The sequence below is a fragment of the Cebus imitator genome, unplaced genomic scaffold, assembly GCF_001604975.1.
Source record: "Cebus imitator isolate Cc_AM_T3 unplaced genomic scaffold, Cebus_imitator-1.0 Scaffold392, whole genome shotgun sequence".
NCBI classification, from domain to species: Eukaryota; Metazoa; Chordata; class Mammalia; order Primates; family Cebidae; genus Cebus; species Cebus imitator.
In genome coordinates, this window is record NW_016107707.1 from 1,409,226 (window position 1) to 1,430,153 (window position 20,928).

General features: G+C 41.5%; 1 protein-coding gene across 3 annotated transcripts in view; it reads right to left on the bottom strand.

Moving 5' to 3' along the window:
* The window catches only part of OCA2 (OCA2 melanosomal transmembrane protein), a 218,243-nt gene that overhangs the window by 52,743 nt on the left and 144,572 nt on the right, over positions 1-20,928 (bottom strand). For all 3 annotated transcript variants that reach the window (XM_037731346.1, XM_017508501.2, XM_037731347.1), the window contains 2 exons: positions 5,412-5,471; positions 4,718-4,822 (listed from right to left, as the gene is read on the bottom strand). In XM_037731346.1, the coding sequence (XP_037587274.1) occupies positions 4,718-4,822; positions 5,412-5,471 (165 nt within the window). The remainder of the gene's footprint in view (positions 1-4,717; positions 4,823-5,411; positions 5,472-20,928) is intronic.

Genomic DNA, 20,928 nt, shown 5'->3' on the forward strand with positions numbered 1-20,928 from the left:
TGCGGATCCTCCCACGAATGATCAGCAGAGAGTGAAGAATACATGATGAAGGGGGGACAGTGGCATCTGGTCCCGGGCGAAGGGACCGGCCTTCACTGGGAGCCAGACATCCCCCCACACATACCCGGAAGGCAGGCAGGAGGCACTGGGTGGCCACAGTGTCACTGCTGGGGAAGTGCCCACGAGGTTGCTCTATGTCCTCGCAGACATGAAGCAAGGTCATCAGCCCTGAAGGAGGGCAGCGCCGGAGGCCTGACGGTTCACAAGAGGCAGGCACAGCACACGGCGCCTGAATGGGGGATGCACTGCCCACCTAGTGCCAAAGAACTTTGAAAACATAATGTAGACCTCCTCAGACATTTTTTTTTTTTTTGAGATGGAGTTTCACTCTTTTGCCCAGGCTGGAGTGAGGTGGCGCAATCTTGGCTCATTGCAACCTCTGCTAATTTATTGTGTGTATTTTAGTAGAGATGGGGTTTCACCATGTTGGCCAGGCTGGTTTTGAACTCCTGACCACAGGTGATCCACCCGCCTTGGCCTCCCAGAGTGCTAGGATTACAGGTGTGAGCCACCTCGCCCAGCCTCCTCAGACATTTTAAGTTCATATGTCAAATCTGCAATTCCAGTTTAGAATAGTTCCCAAGGATGTAGCCTATATCGACATTCCTTAAACAAAGGCATCCCAACATTCTTTTAAATGCATACTTAAATTCAGATACCAGCATATCATAATTCATCTAGAAATACACCTGAAGCTCCTTTATCGCTGTGTGACCGCCGGAGGGCACATGGTCCTTGCTGCCTGACCTCTGGCCCAGGAGGCACTAACCATCAGCGGGAGGCTGGCAGGGCCAACCTGACAGGTCAGGAAGGAGAGGCCCCTGAGGCTGCCACTACCTGGGCAGCGGCAGAGGTGGCCCAGGCATGTGGCACGCACGCAGCAGCGCTGGAGGAGGGCAGAGCCCTGGGGCATGGGTGAGGGCTGCTGCGGTCAGCTTCTGGCTGTGTGGGACACAGCAGCCATCCCGCAGCAGTTCTTGGTGGATGCCCGGGGCAGGGCGTACAAGTGCCTCAGGTAAGCGTGGGGAAGCCTGCACCCTCACCAGGAGTCAGATCTGAGATGGATGGCAGTGAAGCAGCCAAGAGCTACTTATAGCTGGTAGGCACAAGCCCAGCCGACAGGCCTGGCCTAGATCTCCAATGCCAGTGTGTGGAGTGGGTCACCCGGCACCCTGTCCCAATGCAGGCTCTGACTCAGGGGTCTGAGCATCAGAGACCCTGCCCCGTTTGAAGCTCCCGGTGCCCAAGCCTCATTTCAGGGCAAAGGGCTGTGCTTTCGATGCAATGCAACCCTTCTCCCCATTCTGGAACTGCTGTCGTGGCCACGCCGTGTCCCTGGAGCCACGCCTCCAAACCCCTCATCATTTTTCACGCCTCCGCCTCTCTGTGCTTTTGTTCTGTACCTGCACGTTACGTTCTCACTTGGCTGTGAGCACAGCAACTCAGGCCTGACACTTCGCTCTTCTTCAATTCATTATTCAATATTTTTTGTTGAACACACTACAGGTATTAGTTCCAGAAACTATATTTTGTGCTGTGCTTAAATCTCTGAATGTTCTCATAATTTATCATTTGTCGTATTGTGTCTGTGGGACACGGCAAATAATCTTCTCTCACACTACTGGTCCCCTAAATGTGCCAGCTGGATTTTGTGGGGTGTAGCGGCCGGACTGTGGGCCACGGCAGGTGGAAGACCCTGACTTCTGGACCCAGCAGTGTCCCTCTGAGGCTGCTCACACCACCCAGAGGGCACCTGTTGTGCACCCACACAGCCCGCCAGTCCCAGGCTCAGCACCCAGCACATGGGGGAAAGTGGCAGCTTTGCTCCTCCCATTTCTGTTTCTTTAACTCCAGCGCTTCCTGAGCTCACACGATGGCAGAGTTGGGACTCAAGCCCACACCCACCTCCTGCAGAACCTGAGCTGCTCATCGTGCCAACAGCTCATGTTATGAAACCTAATTGCAGTCTGCCGGGCTGGGTTCAATCCTCCACATAATTCCATTCCTGGATGTTTCAGGATAGGAGAAGTTAAAACAAAAATGAGATCAAGTTTTAAAAATGTTTAAAGCTAAAGCGCAAGTGAAATGCTTTGACTTTCATCCCCTCTGAGAGAGTGCTCTCCTGTGCCGGGTGTCACAGCCAGGATGTCTGCCCTGATACCTCCCGCAGGGCTATGGGATGGGGTGAGGCTGCAGAGAAAGCTGGGAAAGGAGGTGCCTGAGAACCTGCCTTCCACACAGAGGCCGAGTGCCAGCACAGGTAATGATGAGTGCCAACAAGTCAGGTAAAGGAAACCCACAGATTTGCCTGCATAAGTTACCAGTCTTTGAATTAAACATTCAGGACAAGGGTAATAACCTTTTAACTTGAAAGCTGCCTGAGAATTCTTCCTGTTCAAGCAGATGAGGTTGGAAAGTGAAGGTTTAAGTGGAGAAAGACTGCTAGGGAATCCTCAGTCATTACGCTGTTTCTCAGTGGTTCCAACACGGTCTTCAGGGCCCTGCAACAGAGTCCTAGGAACGCCACCCGCAGAGGCCGCCGGCCTAGTGGAGGGCAAGAGGAAGGATGGAGAGGCGGTGGGTGTGAAAGGGACTTTCCTGTATGGAAATGCTGCTTAAACATCTCCACGCCAAGAGAAGAAATAGGAAGAGAAATATTCTGAACAAACGTGAGCAGAGTTCACCTGCTGCTCTCAGCACACGGCTAACAACACAAATGCAGCAGAAACAACCCCAAGCTGAAGACACGCTTGGAGAGACAGCACCAGCAGAGAAAGGGAGGTTCTGTTTTGTCTCGAGACTCGCTTCCCTGGAACACCGGCCGGAGGCTGCTGAATGCCCTGCATGGCCCAGGCGCCCACAGCTCTCCCCACCTACGTGGTAGCCTGCATTCAGTCACTGGAGGAGGCAAGTGCACCTGCCCCCTCTCTGACCCTTGTTAAGGTTCTACTCATGTTAAAATCCCCTGCAGTGTGGGAAGAGTGTCCTGTGGACGTAGCCAACAGGATGTTTTCACATCTGACGGAGGCTGGCGAGGATGCAGGGAAGGCGGGAGCTCTGCTGGCCGGGTGGCAGGAGCCCTGGCAAGGCGCCCTGAGTTCACGCTGCACCTGTGGCCTCGGGCAGGCACACCTGTCTCTCCTGATGCATTCCCACGAATGTTCTTTGGTCTCCTTGTCCGTTCCCCAGCTGAACACTGAGTGGGCTCCCAAGTGGGTGCAGAGAGGACCAGATACTCGAAGGGTTTGGTTAGAGCCGACCCTTAGGGTGGTCCAAGAAGCCTGACCTCGTATAGAAGAAGCTCAGACGCCTGAACTTTGTTGGTCTATGTGAGCCAGGCCAGGCCACAAAGCTTTCAGGAAGGCGAGGAGCTGGTACTGCCTTCTCTCTGCAGAGGGACGCATGACTGCAAAGATCTCGGGCCTGAAATGAGACCCGCGGCCGCACACATGCTCTTCCAGTCATACCCTGGGTTCAGAGGGCTCCACAGCTGTGCATTGTAAAGGTCCTCCCAGTGAAGGAGCCCCTCTGTAGGCAGGAAACCCAGATCACCTCCCAAAGAGTCATTTCTATCACTGCATCTGTCAGAGACCAAGCCAGGGAGAGGAAACTGTACACATGAGGTTTTGCTATGAATGGGCTGCCTCAAACGATCGGGGGCCTGAACCCTACATCCACCCAGAGGGCAGCCCACCGTACCTAGAGGCTGCCACAGGGAAGGCAGATCCAGAGAAAGGACCAGCTTCCACCCAGGGAACGTAGAGGGCTGTGGGTTGGTGAGGTTGGCTCCCAGCACAGGGAAGGAGGGAATTGAGAGACACTGCTGCTACCAGTGGCAAAGAAAAGCACTGGCAAAGGCACACGGGCCCAGCACCATGCGGGAGGTGGCACCACATCACTGAAGATGAGGGTGCGTCTCAAATGGCAGGCGGTCCAGCAGGAAGGGCTAACAGGTGGGGTCTGCGACTCTGAGGCATGTGGCAAGCCCATCCCCTGCACACTGGGGACTTCACATGTTTGTGGCAGGACCCTGGCGGCTTTTGTGCAAGCCCCTGGGCCTACTCTTACTTTGCCACACCAGGGTTCTCAGTTCCTGCCCTGAGCCAGCAATCGATGATGGCAGAAGCCACACCAAGAACAGGCTCATCTGCCCAACGAAAGGTCTACGATGTGCACTTCCAGGCCTAGCTGGGCTCAAGGCCACACAGAGAATGAAAGGCCCTGCCCAGACCAAGCACGAGGAGCCACACAGGCTGATTAGAATAGCTTCCACACTGCAGGGAATAAAGATGGAAGTCTCTGTGTTTTGATGTGTCACAATTTTCGAAGGGAAGGGAAAGGGAGGAAGGGGAGGGGAGGGAGAAAGAACAGCCTTTTCTGGGAGGGGTGGCAGCTCTCAGTGGAGCTGATCCTGAGACCACCAGTCACCACGGGACGTGCTGTCCACAGCAGCTGCAAAGCCTTAGCTCTCAGCCTGCAATCTGGGCTCTCGGTGCTCCCTGCCCAGCTGCCTTGGGCTCTGCTCACATTTTTCCCTCTACACCTGTGAGTGCAGCAAAGAGGCAGGCTTCATCCTCTGCTGCCATAGGAAGGAAGGCTGAGCCCAGGCTATGTCCAGGCTGAAGTTGAGCCCTCAGCAGGGAGGCATGTGACTCACCATGGTAGCGGTGAAGGGGATGTTGTCAATGAGGGACGACGCCAGGGCTGAGACCCACACCACCAGGACGATGGCGGCTGTGAGGCGCTGCTCCTCCGGGACCATCTGGAAGGAGGACAATAGCAGCTGACCCTGTGTTCCATCACATGCACTCAGGGTCAGATCCCACCAGCCATGAGACGCAGAGGGGCTGAGGGTGTTAGTCCTTCCTCTTACCTAACATCCCGAGACCAAGGCAGACACAGGAGTGCAAGCCAGGGCCACACCCACACAAGGAGACTCCGCTGGGTTTCTACCGGCAACGCCCAGCTGTGCCCAGCCCTGCCAGCCCCCAGGTGAAAAGGCAGAGTGACCCCACCCCTCATCCATGTCTGGTGGCTGCGCACACTGGTCACATTGAGCTGATGGCCCCGCAGACCCCTGGGGTTGGGATGCCTGCAGCACTCATCAACTGATGCCGGAGTCCACCACGCTTCTTCTCAGACAGGCTTTAACTAAAGGCTACAATTGCAGGAATCTGTAATTATATATTCTTTGGGAAAAGCCTCCCTTCATCTGTGGGCTGCACAGGATAAAACAGGTTCCCTGCTGTGCCTTTTTACATAATTAATGTGACCTGTTCTTACCAGAACTGTTTTTTCACAAAATCAAAGAACAACGGCTGGAGTACGTTCCATTAGAGCATTTATTTTACCTTTATTAGCAAGGCAGTTTGTTCTCCAACGTATTCTATTAAGTGGAGATGTGCCAACGCCTGGAAGAGAGGACGTGCGGTGAGAATCAGCATAAAACCGAAAATACATGTAAGACTTAAAAAAACAACGTCTCAAAAACGAAAAGACGTGAACGTAAGGTCAACCCAGACTCCTACTTCTTATAAAAGATCAGAGTCAAATACACAGTCTATAAGTAATTTACTATCATACATGCACAGTGAAGATTTGTGGAGAAAAAGTCCACCAGCAGTGGCAGAAATCCCTCACTGATTAGCACGAATGTCCGTGTTACATTTAAATCTGAACGGAAGGCTCTCTTTGAGACCTGTGTATGGGATACTGTTTAATCAGATATACTACTCCATACAGGTCTTTCAAGTCAGGCACATTTCCAACTTCTTTTTAAAGTTAAACATCACAGAGTTTTAAAAGAAGCTTTCAATGTAGCTTTTATAATCTTCAAAGAATGGAAGGAAAAGTCTCTTTAACTGATGCATGTAACTATTTTGACAATACTAGGTAGATTCAGGAAACTGTACCCAGGGAAAGGCAAGAAAGAGTAGGAAAGAGAAGATGAGGTGCAGGGGCCTCCCTCCCAGGCTGCCAGCGTCCCTCACAGGGATGCCCAGAGGCCCGAGACAGACCATCACGGGAGGTCACCGGAAGGCAAGACACACGGCTGCTCAGGCACCCAGCGCCTCTCCAGCTGTGGCCTTTTCACTGTGATTCGACCACGCTGAAAGACTGCAAATATTGAAAACATCAGCTTGTCCGTGTTTATTTTATTTATTTAGTTATTTATTTAGAGACAGTCTTGCTCTGTTGCTTAAGCTGGAATACAGTGGTGTGATCTCGGCTCACCACAACCTCCACCTCCTGGGTTCAACTGATTGTCTTGCCTCCTGAGTAGCTGGGACTATAGGCGTGCGCCACCATGCCTGCTAATTTTTGTATTTTTAGTAGAAACAGGGTTTTCCCATGTTGGCCAGGCTGGTCTCGAACTCCTGACCTCAGGTGATCCACCTACTTCAGCCTCCCAAAGTGCTCGGATTACAGGTGTGAGCCACTATGCCCAGCCAGCTTGTCCATGTTTAAATTAAGAACCTCAATCTACATATACAGTTGTTAGCTGACCTTCATTTAAAAGCTATGGAGCCTAAATGTTGGGTCTTCAGTCACATTTCTCCACCAAGTTTGCTTTTATTTCAACTAAGTCATAAGAAGAATATCTTTAGAGGAGGGTTTCTTGCCCTCGCTCTGGTAACTTAGAGCCAGGTCATTCTTTGCTGTGAGGCTGGCCTGTGCATTCTACAATGCTGAGCAACACCCCTGGGCTGGCCCCACCAGATGCCAGCGGCACCTCACCACCACCCACGTGGCAGACAGTCAAAAGTGTCTCCAGATGCACAGCCACTGTCCTCTGGGTGGGGGTAAAACCACCCCGTTAAGAACCAATGTTCCCTGGGGGGTAAAATCACACCCCATTAAGAACAAGTGTTCCCTGGGGGGTAAAATCACCCACTGTTAAAGAATAATTTATCATAATCCAAATTTTATTAAATGAACTTTAAAACTGAAAAAATATTGAATGTAGCTATACCTTTTATTTTGCTTGATATCATCAGTTGAAAGAAAAATCAGAGGTCTAAGCCAAATTAAACTGTTCTGCCAAATACCACATAGAGATGGCTCTCTGTGTATATGACACAGACACACACACACACACAGACACACACACACAGAGTATGGTATGCACATCTTGATGTGTACCTATAGATAATTATATTTACATATTTACTATCATATAATTATCCTAAACATCATGGTCTGAGATATGCAGTGTAAGAAGACAAAATGAGGTAAAATATTTAAAACACTTTAATATTGCACCTAATAACTCAGCTCAAAATAACTAATTTTTTAAAAAGTCAAAATATGAAGAAAAAACAAATATACTCTTTTACAAAATGGCAAAAGTAGTAATTATCTAGCTATCTATCAGTGTAGGTTAGATATACCTACAGTCTATCACTGTAGACCGTGTGTATTTGACAGTATGCAAAGTTGACGTGCAGTTGAAGACTACACACATTACTTGTCTCCTCCATCAGTTTATACAGTGAGATGACTGCGTGGTGTCAATCAGGATATGCAACATCATTAGTCCCTGTCACAGAAATGCTGATTCCACACTGACCTGAAATCCTTGTCCCACTGAAATAAGCCAATACAATGAATCATTGCTACCACTTCTTTCAAAATGATAAACTATGTCTAAGCGTCCCTTCTTCAGCCAAACAAACGGACCCTAGATAAGACATACTTTTTAGCACATTCTAAATCAGCACGACAAGGTACGGCTTTCCAAGGAATGTCTCCCCATGAAAATGTCTCCTACAGCTGTGCAGGCGCTTCAGAACTTGCATGGCACAGGATGGAAGTGCCTTGAAGCTCCAGGCTGAGCAAGCACTGGAGTCAGAGGAGGTATGAACACCTGTGAGTCGGGAGGCTCCACCAAGATTTCTCACATTGAGCTAAGATCCTGGAAATGCACTAAAATTATTGCCTGGCATCCAGCAGAAGCAGACACAGCAGTTTCTGGAAGAACGCATCCCGCCTGCAGGCCCTCAGGAATCCCGCAGAATAAGATGAAGTGATGAGATTATAGTGTTGATCTCCAGGGCTCAAGATGACAAGCAGCATGAATGAAAGCAGAAACAACCAAAACAGACTTAGCCAGATCCCAAAGCCACACAGATGAGAATTCATAGATACTGAATACAGAAGAGGAATTTTGCTTAAAGAAATCGGGGGTTGAAAAGTGTAAGAGTACACAATTAACATTGACCCGAGATGAATTAAGAATGAAGGCCATCATCTCTAGATGACATTAAACTACTAAAAACACTAAAAGAATGAGTAGACAGCTGCCAGGAAAGGGGAAACAGAATTTTAAATAACTCTCAATTCAATCAAATAGAAATTGGCTAATCAAGAAAAATAAAGAAATTTTTAAATTTTTTTTAAAGTAATGGAAATTTAATTTTGAATGAATAAAAATGTAAATACAATCAAAATGCACATGAAAACTTGAGGGAAGCAGCTAAAGGGAAATCTGTCGTCTTAAATGTACACCGTGGGAAACATGAAGCATGAAAATCAAAAGCTAAGCATCCATCTTTGTAAGTTCAGAAAATAACAACTAACTGAACCCAAAGAAGTGAAGAGAAAATGATAATTGTTAAGTGGAAAAGGGGAAAGAGAGAGAGTCATCAAAAACAACAATAAGAAAGGGATCATCACTATAAAGATGCTACACTAAACAGATAATGGGGTAAAAATACAAATCAACTCTAGCATTCTTTCTGCTTTTATACAGGAACCCGTTGATTGGCACCATTTGCTGAAAAAATGTTTTCTTCCCTAAATTAATTGCTTTGCCACTATGGTTTAAAATCAGTTGTCTATTTAAATATAACACATATACAGAGTCTATTTCTGGACTCTCTTCTGTTCCACTCATCTATGTCTATCTTTTGCCATTAGCACAGTCTTGACTCCATAGCTTTATCATCAAGTCATGAAATCAGGTAAGTGCTCCAAAAGTCGTCCCTTTTTAAAAATAAACGCTTTAGTTATTTGAATTTAGTCATCTGAAGATATATATAAATTGTATAATTAGCTTGTCATTCTCTGCAGAAAAACCTAGGTCAATTTTTATTAGAATTGCACTTAAATCTGTAAGTCAATATGAGAAGAGCTGCACACTAAACAATAATGAGTCTTCTGATCTATGTATGGACAGACGATATCTCTTCACTAGATCTTTAGATCTTTTACAAAAATTTCAAAATATCTCAGTAATTTTTTGGTATAGGAACCTTGAGTATACTTTTTAAGATTTATGCCTAGGTTTTTTAGGGTTTGGGGTTCCACTGTAAATGCAATTGTCCCTTAAATATTTTCCAATTATGTGCTGTTAGCATGTGATAATATATTGATTTTTTTGGATACTGATCTTGCATCTTCTAACCTTGCTAAATTTATACATTAGTTCTGGTAGTAGCGGATTTTGTGTAGACTACCTCAGATTTTCCACATCAACAATCGTATAGCCTGCAAACAAGAACAGTTTTACTTCTCTCATTTTCATTGTTCTGCCCTTTCTTTCTTTATATGGTTTTATTACAAGAACTAGGTCCTTGAGTACATTGACTGTTGAATGGAAAAGGTAACTGCCTTGCTGCCAGTCTCACGGAAAAACAATTAGGTTTTTTACCATAAAGTATAAGGTTGGCTCTAGGGTTTTCAAAAATGCCTTTCATCAGTTTGAGAATTCACAGCTCTCTCTCAAATGCTTTTGCTGCATCTATTGAAATGATCATATGGTTTTTCTCCTGCATTCAGCTAATTTGGAAAAGTATACTAATTTTTGAATGTTAAATCAACCTTGGATTTCCAGAATAAACTTTTCTTGGTTACACTGTACTATTTTACGTACTGTAGCATTTGATTTGATATCATACTTGGATCTATGTGAGTGGGAGGTGTTGATCTGTAATTTTATTTTCACATAATACCCTTGTCTTAATATCAGGGTAATACTAGACCTGCAAAATAAGTGGAGAACTATCCCCCACCTCCATTATTTTCTGAAAGAGTTTTATAGGATTCATAGTATTTGTTACTCAATGTTTAAGAAAATTAAACAGAGAAGCCATTTGTGTTGGGACTTTTCATTATATAAATAATTTTAATTACTAATTCAGCTGCTATACAGATATAATTCTACTCAGGTTTTCTACTAAAACTTGAGTCCAGTTTGGTAAGTTATATTTTTTAAGGAACTATTGCATTTCATGTAGGGCATTGAATTTGTTAGTATAAATTTAATAGATTCTCATTGTTTTTTTAATTACTGTAGGGTTTGTGTTGATCACCTCTCTTTTCTTGATGATATTGGTGATGCGTTCAACTGTTTCTTTTCAAAGAACCAGCTTTTGGGCTTAGTGGGTTTTTTCTGTGTTGTCTGTTTCCTACTTTGTTGATTCTGATCTTATTGTTATTAGTTTCTTCTTCCTATGTATTTTAGTTTTACTTTCCATTCCAGCTTCCTAAAATAGAACATGTGATAGCTGATTTTAGACATTTCTTATTTTCTGTTGTATTTCATCTACAAGTTTCCCCTAAGCTAACTTCAGCTGTACTCAAAATTTTTGATATATTTTCATTAACATTTTACTTCGTAATATTATCTTATTCCCTTGTGATTTCATCTTTGACTCATGATTTAACTAGAAGTATGTTACTGACTTTCCAGACATTGAGGTTTTCCCAGACTGCTACTGATTTCTAACTTAAATTTGTTGTGGTCAGAGTATGTAATCCTTATGATGTAATATTACAAAGCTGGTGAACTGACCATGCACACACGAGAAGACTGAATTCTGTGGCTGTTGGATACAGTGCTCTACAAATGCCCATTCAATCAAGGTGATTGATAATGTTATTCAAGGATTCTATGGCTTTCCCGATGTTTTTTTTTTCAGTCTAGGTGTTCTATCAATTTCTAAAGAGTGACAAAATCTACTTCTATGATTGTGGAATTATCTATTTTATTTTATTTTATTTTAGTGAATCAATTACATCTTCAGTATTTACCAAATTACCAAGGTATATTACCAAGATATGATTGTTATGTCTTCCTTATAATCTGTCCCATTTATTATTAAATGTCCTGCATTATCTCCAATTATATTATGTGTGCTGAAGTTTATTCCATGCCACTTTGGCCTTTTATGCTTATTGTTTGCATTCTATGTATTTTTCCATTCATTTACTTTGAACATATCTCTATGCTTAATTTAAAAGCGTGTCTCGTATCACTGCTCAGCCTTTCAGTTAAGATCAAGGGTTACACTATGTCTCTTATGAGCAGCATACATCAGAGCCTTACTCTCTTATCTGCTTTCTCAATATTTTCCTCTTAATGGGAATGGTTGCAGTTAACATAATTATTAATATAGTTGCATTCAGGTCAAGAAAATTATCATTTATTTTGTTTGTCTCATTTTTTAAATTCATTTCTGTGCTGATTTTCTTGCTTTCTTTTGGATTACTTGAATATTATTTTATTTTCATCAGTTGGATTTTAATAATAACAATATTTATTATTAAATCTTAAATGTTATTTATATTTTAATTAATGATATTTTATATTTTTAGTACTTACTCCATGGATTAAAAATATACATACGTAACTTCTCTACAGTCTATTTAAAGCCTTGAAATGATATAGATCACTTTACCTCTCCCATTTCCCACTATGGTATAGGTATCAAATTATATCTATACACATTAAAACTCCCACCAGACAATATTATAATTTATACTTTCAACCATCAAACACATTTTGAAGAACTTAAGAGGGAAAAAAGTTAACTTTTACACTTACCTACTATTTACCAGTTCTGTTTTTCTTCATCCCTAAAGATGTAATTTCTTTGTAGCATCATTTTTCTTCCCTGGAGAAATTCCATTAACACATCTAATAGAACAAATCTGTTGGAAATGAATTCTAGTCATTTCCTTCATCTGAGAATCTCTCTCTTTTTTGCCTTTATTCCTGAAGGATTATTTTGCTGATAGAGAATTCTGGATTGAAAGATTTTTTTTTAGCGCTGAAAGAAGGTGCTCCACTATTTACTTGCCTCCAGGATTTCTGATGAGAAATTTACAGTCATTCAAATCACAATCCATTGTATGTCATGTATCACTCTTCTCTCACTGTTTTCAAGAATTTACTCTCATATTTAGTTTTTAGCAATATGATTATGGTGTGTCTAGGCAGAGTTTCCTTTATTTCATCCCGTGTTTTCACTGAATTTCATGAAATTGTAAACTTATCTTTGCAAGATTGATAATTCTCTGTCATTACATCTTAAAATATCTTTTTCTCTTTATCTCTTGCTCCTCTTCTCTGAAACTCCAATTGTTTTTAATATTTCAATATATTTATTCTTTTTTAAAGTTTCAGGACACATATACAGGAAGTACAGGTTTATTACACAGGTGAACGTGTGCCATGGTAGTTTTCTGCACCTATCAACCCATCACCTAAGTATTAACCCCCATATGCATTAGCTTTTTATTCTGATGTTCTCCCTCTCCCTCTATCCCCTGACAGGACGCAGTGTGGGTTGTTCTCCTCCCTTTGTCCATTGTTCTCATTGTTCAGCTCCCACTTATAAATGAAAACACGCAGAGCTTGGTTTTCTGTTCCTGTGCTAATTTGCTGAGGCTAATGGCTTCCAGCTCCAGCCATGTCCCTGAAAAGGACATGATCTTGTTCTTTTTTATGGCTGCAGAGTATTCCATGGTGTATCTGTACCACATTTTCTTTATCCAGTCTACCACTGTTGGGTATTTGGGTTGATTTCATGTCTTTGCTATTGTGAATAGTGCTGCAATGAACATATGTGTGCATGTATCTTTATAACAGAATAACCTGTATTCCTTTGGGTATACACCCAGCAATGGGATTGCTGGCTCAAATGGTATTTTGGATTCTAGGTCTCTGAGGAATCGCCACACTGTCTTCAACAATCATTGAACTAATTTACATTCACACCAACAGTGTAAAAGCGTTCCTATTTTCTCCAGAGCCTCACCAGCATGTTTGTTTTTTGACTTTTTAATAATTGCCATCCTGACTGATTTGAGATCTCATTGTGGTTTTGCCTTGCATTTTACTAATGATTAGTGATGTTGAGCTTTTTTCTAAAGTTTGTTGGCTGCATAAATGTCTTCTTTTGAGAAGTGTCTGTACATGTCCTTTGCCTGCTTCTTAATGTGGTTGTTGGTTTTTTCTTGCAAATTTAAGTTCCTTGTAGATTCTGGATATTAGACCTTTGTCAGATGGATAGAGTGCAAAAATTTTCTCCCATTCTGTAGGTTGTCTGTTCATTCTGATGACAGTTTCTTTTGCTGTGCAGAAGCTCTGGAGTTTAATTAGATCCAATTTGTCAGTTTTTGCTTTTGTTGCAATTGCTTTTGATATTTTTGTCATGAAATCTTTGTTTGTGCCTATATTATGAGTGGTATTGCCTAGATTTTCTTCTATGGTTTTTGTAATTTGGGGGTTTATATTTAAGTCTTTAATCCACATTGAGTCAATTTTTGTATAAGGTGTAAGGAAGGGGTTCAGTTTCAATCTTCTGCATATGGCTAGCCAGTTTTCCGAGCACCATTTATTAAATAGGGACTCCTTTCCCTATTGTTTGCTTTTGTCAGGTCTGCTGAATATCAGGTGGTTGTAGATGTTCAGTCTGACTTCTGAGATCTCTATTCTGTTCCATTGGTCTATATGCCTGTTTTTGTGCTAGTACATTGCTGTTTTGGTTACTGTAGCCTGGTAGTATAGTTTGAAACTGGGCAGCATGATGCCTCCAGCTTTGTTCTTTTTGTTTAGGATTATCTTGGCTATACATCTTCATTTTTGGTTCCGTATTAATTTTAAAGTATTTTCTGTGAAGAATGTCAGTGGTAGTTTAATGGGAATAGCATTGAATCTATAAATTTCTTTGGACAATATGGCCATTTTCACAAGATTGATTCTTCCTCCTATCCATGAGCCTGGAATGTTTTCCCATTCCTCTGTGCCTTCCCTGTTTTCCTTGAGCAGTGATTTGTAGTTCTCCTTAAAGAAGTCCTTCACTTCCCTTGTTAGCTGTATTCCTAGGTATTTTATTCTCTTTTGCAGCAATTGTGAATGGAAGTTCATTCATGATTTCACTCTCTGCCTGTGTATTGTTGGTGTGGGAATGCTTGTGATTTTTGCACATTGTTTTTGTATCCTGAGACTTTGCTGATGTTGTTTATCAGCTTAAAAAGCTTTGGGACTGAAAGGATGGGGTTTTCTAGATATAGGATTATGTCATCTGCAAACAGAGACAGTTTGACTTCTTCTCTTCCTATTGAAATAACTTGCCTGACTGCCCTGGCCAGAACTTCCAATACTATGTTGAATAGGAGTGGTGAGAGAGCGCATGTTTGTCTTATGTCAGTTTTCAATGGGAATGCTTCCAGCTTTTGCCCATTCAGTATGATATTCACTGTGGTTTTTCATAAATGGCTCTTATTATTTTGAGATATGTTCCATCAATACCTAGTTTATTGAGAGTTTTGGACATGAAAGGATGTTGAATTTTATCAAAGGCCTTTTTTGTGTCTATTGAGATAATCATGTGGTTTTTTTGTCTTTAGTTCTGTTTATGTGATGGATTACATTTATTGATTTGTAGACGTTGAACCAGCCTTTCGCCCTGAGGATGAGGCTGACTTGATTGTGATGGATAAGCTTTTTGATGTGCTGCTGGATTCAGTTTGCCAGTGTTTTATTGAGGATTTTTGCATCAATGTTCATCAGGGATATTGGCCTGAAGTTTTCTCTTTTTTGTTGCATCTCTGCCAGGTTTTAGTATCAGGATGATGATGGCCTCATAAAATGAGTTTGGGAGAAGTCTCTCCTTTTAATTGTTTGGAATTGTTTCAGAAAAAAATGGTAGCATCTCCTTTTCGTACCTCTGGTAGAATACAGCTGTAAATCCTCTGATCCTGGGCTTTTTATTATTGGTAGACTGTTAAATACTCATTACTGCCTTAATTTCAGAACTTGTTATTGGTCTATTCAGGGATTCAACTTCTTCTATGTTCCAGTCCTGGGAGGGTGTATGTGTCCAGGAATTTATCTATTTCTTCTAGATTTTCTAGCTTATTCACATACAGATGTTTACAGTATTCTCTGATGGTTGTATTTCCTTGTGGTCAGTGGTGATATCCCCTTTATCATTTTCTATTGTGCCTATTTGATTCTTTTCTCTTTTCTTCTTTACTAGTCTAGCTAGCAGTCTATTTTTTTTTTATTTTTTTCAAAAACCAACTCCTGGATTCACTGATTATTAGAAGGGTTTTTTTTTCTCTCTCTAGTTCCTTCAGCTTCACTGTGATCTTGGTTACTTACTGTCTTCTGCTAATTTGGGGGTTTGTTTGCTCTTGGTTCTCTAGTTCTTTTAGTTGTGAGCTTAGTGTGTCCATTTGACATCTTCCTAGCTTTCTGATGTGGGCATTTAGTACTGCAAGTTTCCCTTTTAACCCTGCTTTAGCTGCATCCCAGAGATTCTCTTTGTTCTCTTTGGTTTCAAAGAACTTCTTGACTTCTGCCTTGATTTCATTATTTACCCAGGAGTCATTCAGGAGAAGGTTGTTCAATTTCCATGTAGTTGTGTGGTTTTGAGCAAGGTTCTTATTCTTGAGTGAAACTCCAATTTTTGCTCTTATTCCACAGCTTTATAAGCTCTGGAAATGTAAAAGAAAAATTTCTCTAAGTTCTTCAGATTGCATGATTTACACGGATCTATGTCAGTTAACTGACTCTTTTCTCTGTCATAGTCATTCCACTACTAAACCCAACAATCAGCTTTTTTAAAATAAGGTGTTATAGTTTTAATTTCTAACCTTCGTATTAGATTTTCTGATATAATTTCTATTCCCCCCTGAGAATTCCCATCTTTCCATTCATTCCAAGTGCATTTTCTTTACCTTATTGATTGTAGTTATAAAAGATGCTTTAAATTGTTCAGTCGTTTCAATATCTGGGTCCTTTCAGGTTTGGTATCTGTTGATTGTCTTTTTCCCTTGGGAATTTATTGCATTTTTTCTTATTCTTTGTGCAGAGTCCTTTGGTACTCTTTCCTAAATACTGTCAATGTTAACATATGTAAACTCTGGATTTGGTTTTAATCTTCTGGATTTTTTTTTTAACTTAAAGCTCATGCACATTGGAATCAGAGACCCTTTTAGAATCACCTTTAATTTAAAAACTAATCCTATTTTTATACTCCATGAAAAAGAGACATTAGAAGTGACTTGAATCATTATAGAAAAGCACTAAATAAAAAGAATAAAATAAAATTTTATTTTGGGGGGATTTTGGTCGTGATATGTTTTTTGTTGTTGTTGTTTAGTTTTGTTTTCGTGTTCTCATTTGTTTAGTTTTACTGCTAAGAGAGGGCTTTCCCTTCTTGTTGTTTATTTCTCCAAAAGCAAGAAGAATTAGTCATTGGTGTCCGTGAGCTTGGAGACTGCACAAATTGGTGGGCACTCTGCCTCTGTGGGGCAGAGCACATGAGGGCAATAGTGACCTTCGCCAGCATTCCTGTGATTAACTTTTGCAGTGAATGAACTTTCTTTCACTCTCTTACATTCTGTCATTTCTCACATCTTAACATTTCTCAAGACAGTGGAGAATATAAAAGCTACATGACTTTTACGTTATAAGCCCTATAGTTTATGAGTAAAAGTAACTAATATTGAAAAATAACACACACCAGAGGATGATGGATAGCCAAGGAGGACTAGGAAGGCAGAAGGGAAGGCTGATTTAGAACTTGGCAAATTCTCAACTATGTACACAAAATTATTATATGCAACCTATACATTAGAGCTTTTATCCTGCCTATCATTAGCACTATTCTTACTTTCAATGACAGTGTCTTGGCATGGCTAAAGATGTCCAATTGGAAGAGACACAAATGAATCCAGACCCATGGGAAGGCTTTCCAAAACCCCTTCACACCCAAAGGAGGGAATGAACACAACACATGAGCAGGCCTGTATGGAGAATTCATCGCTTAGGAACCAAGAAATCCCCAAAGCTTCCTAACACCACTGAGAAATAACACAGTTATCTTTTTCTCTTTTTTTCAGCTTAAGATTCTGATAAAATATCCTCACAAGAAGCCTTCTTAGATGAATCCATCTGAGAATCACTCCACACAGAACCTGTGAAAATTATGATGAATGACTGTCACACCTCTTGATACACGGTTTGACTTCTAAACATAAGTACATGCGTTTCACAAACGTGCAGTTCTCATGAGCCAACATCCCACACTGCTCAGTCTCCACTCACTTCTTTATTTGTTTGACAAGTATTGAGTGCTTACTATGTGGCAGCACTGTCAGGAACACTGAGGATTCCACAATGACCAAGACAGACACACATTTGCTGATCTCTGGAACTTAAGAGTCTGCTGCTTATAAAGAGACAGAGAAAAACTTGATATAGTCATATATTTGCCACACATATATATTAGAGCATTATTTCAATGTATCATAGATGATAATCTGTTGGAAGAAAAGGAACACAGGAAAGGAGCCAGCAATGATGGAAGAACTCCTTCTGCAGGGCCAGGAAAGGCCACCCTGAGGATGGATATTGAGTCTTAGTGTCTACTAGAGAGGTGAACCAGCTGCCAGCATGCTCGGGAAGAGCCTCCCCAGTAGAGGCAACAGGTACAGATGCACATTCACCCAGCAAGAAGGCCTCTGTGTCTGGGGTCCAGCCCCCCTGTGGCAGGAAATCATGTGTAAGTGGTAGCTGCAGCCAGGTCATTAGTGGCTTTATAAGGCATGGTTGAGGCTCTGGATTTTATTCCAAGTGAAACAAGGACAACACGCCACTATCAAAAACACCAAATAATCCAAGCTGCCCTTTAGGTCTAACTTTTCAGCATCACAAGGAAAAAGAGGAAGCAGTGTCTCATTCAAGATTCTCAAAGCAAAAGCCTACTGAGAAGCCAATAAAGCTCCTTAATCTCTAGAAGAACCCTAAAACACATGGAAATTCTTGTTTCATTCCTAGTGTTTATAAAGACAGGCTTAAATGTGATTTTGTAAATTTTTAAGCTAACAAGAGAATGTAGCTATTATTTGTAACTTCAAAACACTGAAAAACTAGACACAAAAAAACTTTAACAATTTATACAACATCAGCACATGGGAAGAGGAAGTATCAAGGAAATGCAATATATCGAATATAAGGCACAACAGTGAATATTTTAAAATTAGGTCCAGTTATATACTCTCTACCAGAAACAAACTAAAAACAAAATGACAGAGATTAAAAATAAACAAATGGGCAATTCCAGGGAACTTTCAGTCCAGACAAAATGATATAGGCCCCGAACTCTCTGCTTACTCCTGCCAAGCACAACTATAACCCCAGGGAATAAAGCAGAGAGGCAACTAAAGGAGAATCCTGAAAGGTGGGAAGAGGAGAGGAAAATGGTTTGGAGCCTGAGACGGTCTGGTTCTGTGTCCCCACCCAAATCTCATCTGGTAGCTCCCATAATTCCCACATGTTATGGGAGATAACTGAATCATGGGGCTTGTTTTTCCCAGCTGTTCTTGTGATAGTGAACAAGTCTCACGAGATCTGATAGTTTTAAAAATGAGAGTTTCCCTCCACAAGCCCTCTCTCTCTCTCTCTCTCTCTCTCTCTCTCTCTGTCTGCTGCCATCCATGTAAGATGTGACTTGCTCCTCCTTGCCTTCTGCCATGATTGTGAGGCCTCACCAGCCATGTTGAACTTTAAGTCTGTTAAACTTCTTTCTTCTGTAAATTGTGCAGTAATTGAGTATATTAATATGAGCTAAGTAGACTTCAAAGTAAAGAAAATTACTAGAGGGAAAGAAAATTATTAAATAATGATAAATAGTCAATCCACCAGGAAGATGTAACAATCCTAAATATCTACACACCAAACAACAGAGCAGCAAAATATATGAAGCAAAATACTGCTAAAGCTGAAAGAAAAAACAAAATCATGTTTATCACTGCGAACAGAAATAAGTCACTCTCAGAAACTAACAGAAATGTTAAATAGAAAATAATTTAAAATATGGAAGAACTGAATAGCACTGAACCAAAGGGATTTAATTCACATATATAAAACACTCCACCCCAAAACAGGAGAATACAGTTCTTTCCAAGTTCCCACGAAAGATTTACCAAGATCTATCATATTCCGAGTCATAAAACAAAAATCCCACAAACGTAAAAAAATAAAGTCATACAGAGTATGTTCTTCAACTATAATGGAATAAAGTTAGAAACTAACAGAAAGACAGTAGTAAAATCTCCAAATGCATGGAAATTAACCAACATACTTCTAAATAGTCTAAACAGTCAATAGTTTGTGAGGTCTCCAAGTAAATTTCAAAATATATAGAACTGAATTTTAATGAAAATACAACACATAAAAACATATAGGATGCAACTGAAATAGAAGTGCAATAAAACTGTTTAACACTAAATGTTAACACTGGAAAAGCAAGGAAATCTCAAATCAGTAATCTAAATTCCTACCTCAAAAACACTAGCCAAGAAAGAGTAAAATGCATCAAAAGAAAGCTCAAGGAAAAAATAAAGATCATAGAAGAAATCTATAGAGTTAATATAGGACAATACTAATGAAAATCAAAGGAGAAAAAAGCTGTTTCTTTGGGTAAAATCAGTAAAATTCACAAACTTCTAACAAGACTGATGAAAAATAAAAGGAGAGAGACACAATCACCAATATCAGGAATGAAAAAAAAATGTTACTACATATATTTTAGACATTAAAATGATAATAAAGGAATATTATCAACAATTTTACAATCAAAAATTTGGCAACTAAAAAGAAATAAACCAATTCCTCAAAAATCACAAAATATCAAAACACACATAAAACAGATAATCTGAAAAGCCCTTTAGCCATTAAAGAATTCGATTTCTTAATTTGAAAGTTTCTTTTTAAAAAAGTTTCCAGGTTCATGGTTTCACTAGAAAATTCTACTGGGCCTTTGCCTCCTGCTCCCACCAGAGCTTGGGACTCATCCTCGCTGTAACATGTTCACCACCTCCGGGGCCCCCAGTGACTCTGTCACAGCCTCTGTTGCCCTGTGATCTGCAGGTACTGGGAGACACATAGCTAAGATGCCAGGACATCCTGAAAGCTGGGAAATGAAACCATTTACATTCAGGAATGTGGCCAGAGAATTCTCTCTGGAGGAGTGGAAATACTGGAATCCTGCTTAGCAGAATTTGTATGGAGATGTGATTTCAGAGGACAGAAACTCGATCTCTGGGTCTTGATGTCTGTAAGCTAGACCTGGTGACCTTTTTGAAGGAAAGAACAGAGCCCTGAAATGTGGAGGGAGGAGACAGTCACCATACGATCACACCTTAGTGATTCGACTCTTCTGCCTTGGCCCAGCCCAGAGATGAGATTGTGATGTATTGCTTGACTCTACACCTTGAAAATGTGACTCTTATCCAGCCTTGGTGCTGCCCACAGGTGGCACTGTGACATATGGCTGGGCCTTTCACCCAAGTGATGTGTGACTGTGACATACACCTCTGTCCAGAACCTGAGTGACTTGACATTTGCACCTGGTCCCAGCCCAAAGGTCATGTGACTCGTCTTCAGCCTGCACCCTGCCACAAAAGGATTGTGCACCCAGCACCTAGAAGGTATGCACACAGCATACCTTTTGCCCGGACCTTGCATATTTAAGGTTGGATTGTGACACAAACTTTAGCACATCTCAGAGTTGTGATGATGATGCTCATACCACAAACCAGCCAACAGGAGAGATGCTGGCACTTGTA